At 50.5% G+C, this 1,063-nt stretch overlaps 1 protein-coding gene across 1 annotated transcript in view; it reads left to right on the top strand.

Moving 5' to 3' along the window:
• The window catches only part of LOC103914416 (palmitoyltransferase ZDHHC5-like), a 23,669-nt gene extending 22,939 nt beyond the window's left edge, over positions 1–730 (top strand). Inside the window, exon 15 of the mRNA XM_009321053.1 lies at positions 703–730. Within this exon, the coding sequence (XP_009319328.1) occupies positions 703–730 (28 nt within the window). The remainder of the gene's footprint in view (positions 1–702) is intronic.
• Positions 731–1,063: the final 333 nt, after the last annotated feature.

The following is a 1,063-nucleotide window of genomic DNA, read 5'->3' on the forward strand; positions in this document are numbered from 1 at the left end:
CCTCCGTGCCCTGCCGGCCACCACCCCGCAGGGCAGGGGTGCGAGGGGGTGAGCAGGGGGGCAGCCCACCCTATCCGGGCCTTCGCCCTCGCTTCTGCAGGGCCATAGACAAGACGGCCACGCCATAATCTGAGGAAAGAGCGCCGTGCCGCTGGTGGTCACCGTCACCGTGGCGGTGAAGCACGGAAGATAAATAACTGGGGAGCGTGCTGCCCGCAGAGCAGTGCAGGGTGGCACTGGAGTTCATTAGTTCACAGCCCCGCGCTGGGCCCTGTTTTGGATTTTCAAAATCTGTTGTGGCCTTGCGTGTGAGAAATGGTGTTTTCGCGGCTCGCTGACGCCTCTTGGGAGGAGCAGGGGGGACACACAGGCAGCGGACAGAAAGGAGAGGATTGATGGTGGGTATTTTGGAAGCCGTCCTTCATGCAAACGATGCTGCCTACTTAGTTTGAAAAGTATTTTGTCATTTTATAAAGCATCCATTGTAAAAACATCTGCGTCAGTCACTCCACACACATGAACAACAATTATAATAATCCCAGCCCCATTGCCTGGAGATATTAGCTGTTCTTACAAACAACCAAAGCGGGTGGAAATTTCAAGAGTTGCAGAAGAATAGGAGTCTAAATGGCGCCGTAGATTTTAAACCTACAAAATTTTCAAATGCGGTATCATCCCCTGATATTTTCTGTGGCTTTGCAGATGGATTTTCATCTGGTTTGACATGTGAGGGTGGGTTTTTTCCTCTGTTTTTGCTGCGTGCAAAATGGATGCAAACCGAGAAAGAAAGTGCCTGATGATGGGTCTGGGCCAGTGGCTGCTGAGGTTAGTGGCAGTCTTTCCGCTGACCTCGGATGGCTTGGAGCCCAGCCGTAAATACCGAGGGATACAGCAAAACATGTAATTTCATATCAAAGTGCTATGGTATGCTCATAAAAATAGAAGAAAAGTAGAGGAGATGTTTCCTCCCCTGCCCCTTGCAATCTTTTGGAGTTACAGTGATCGAAGCTGTCACTTGGAAAGCTTGAATTGACCGGGAGTGGATGGATCCAGATACTGATTG

Source organism: Pygoscelis adeliae, unplaced genomic scaffold, assembly GCF_000699105.1.
Source record: "Pygoscelis adeliae isolate BGI_AS28 unplaced genomic scaffold, ASM69910v1 Scaffold1073, whole genome shotgun sequence".
Lineage (NCBI taxonomy): Eukaryota > Metazoa > Chordata > Aves > Sphenisciformes > Spheniscidae > Pygoscelis > Pygoscelis adeliae.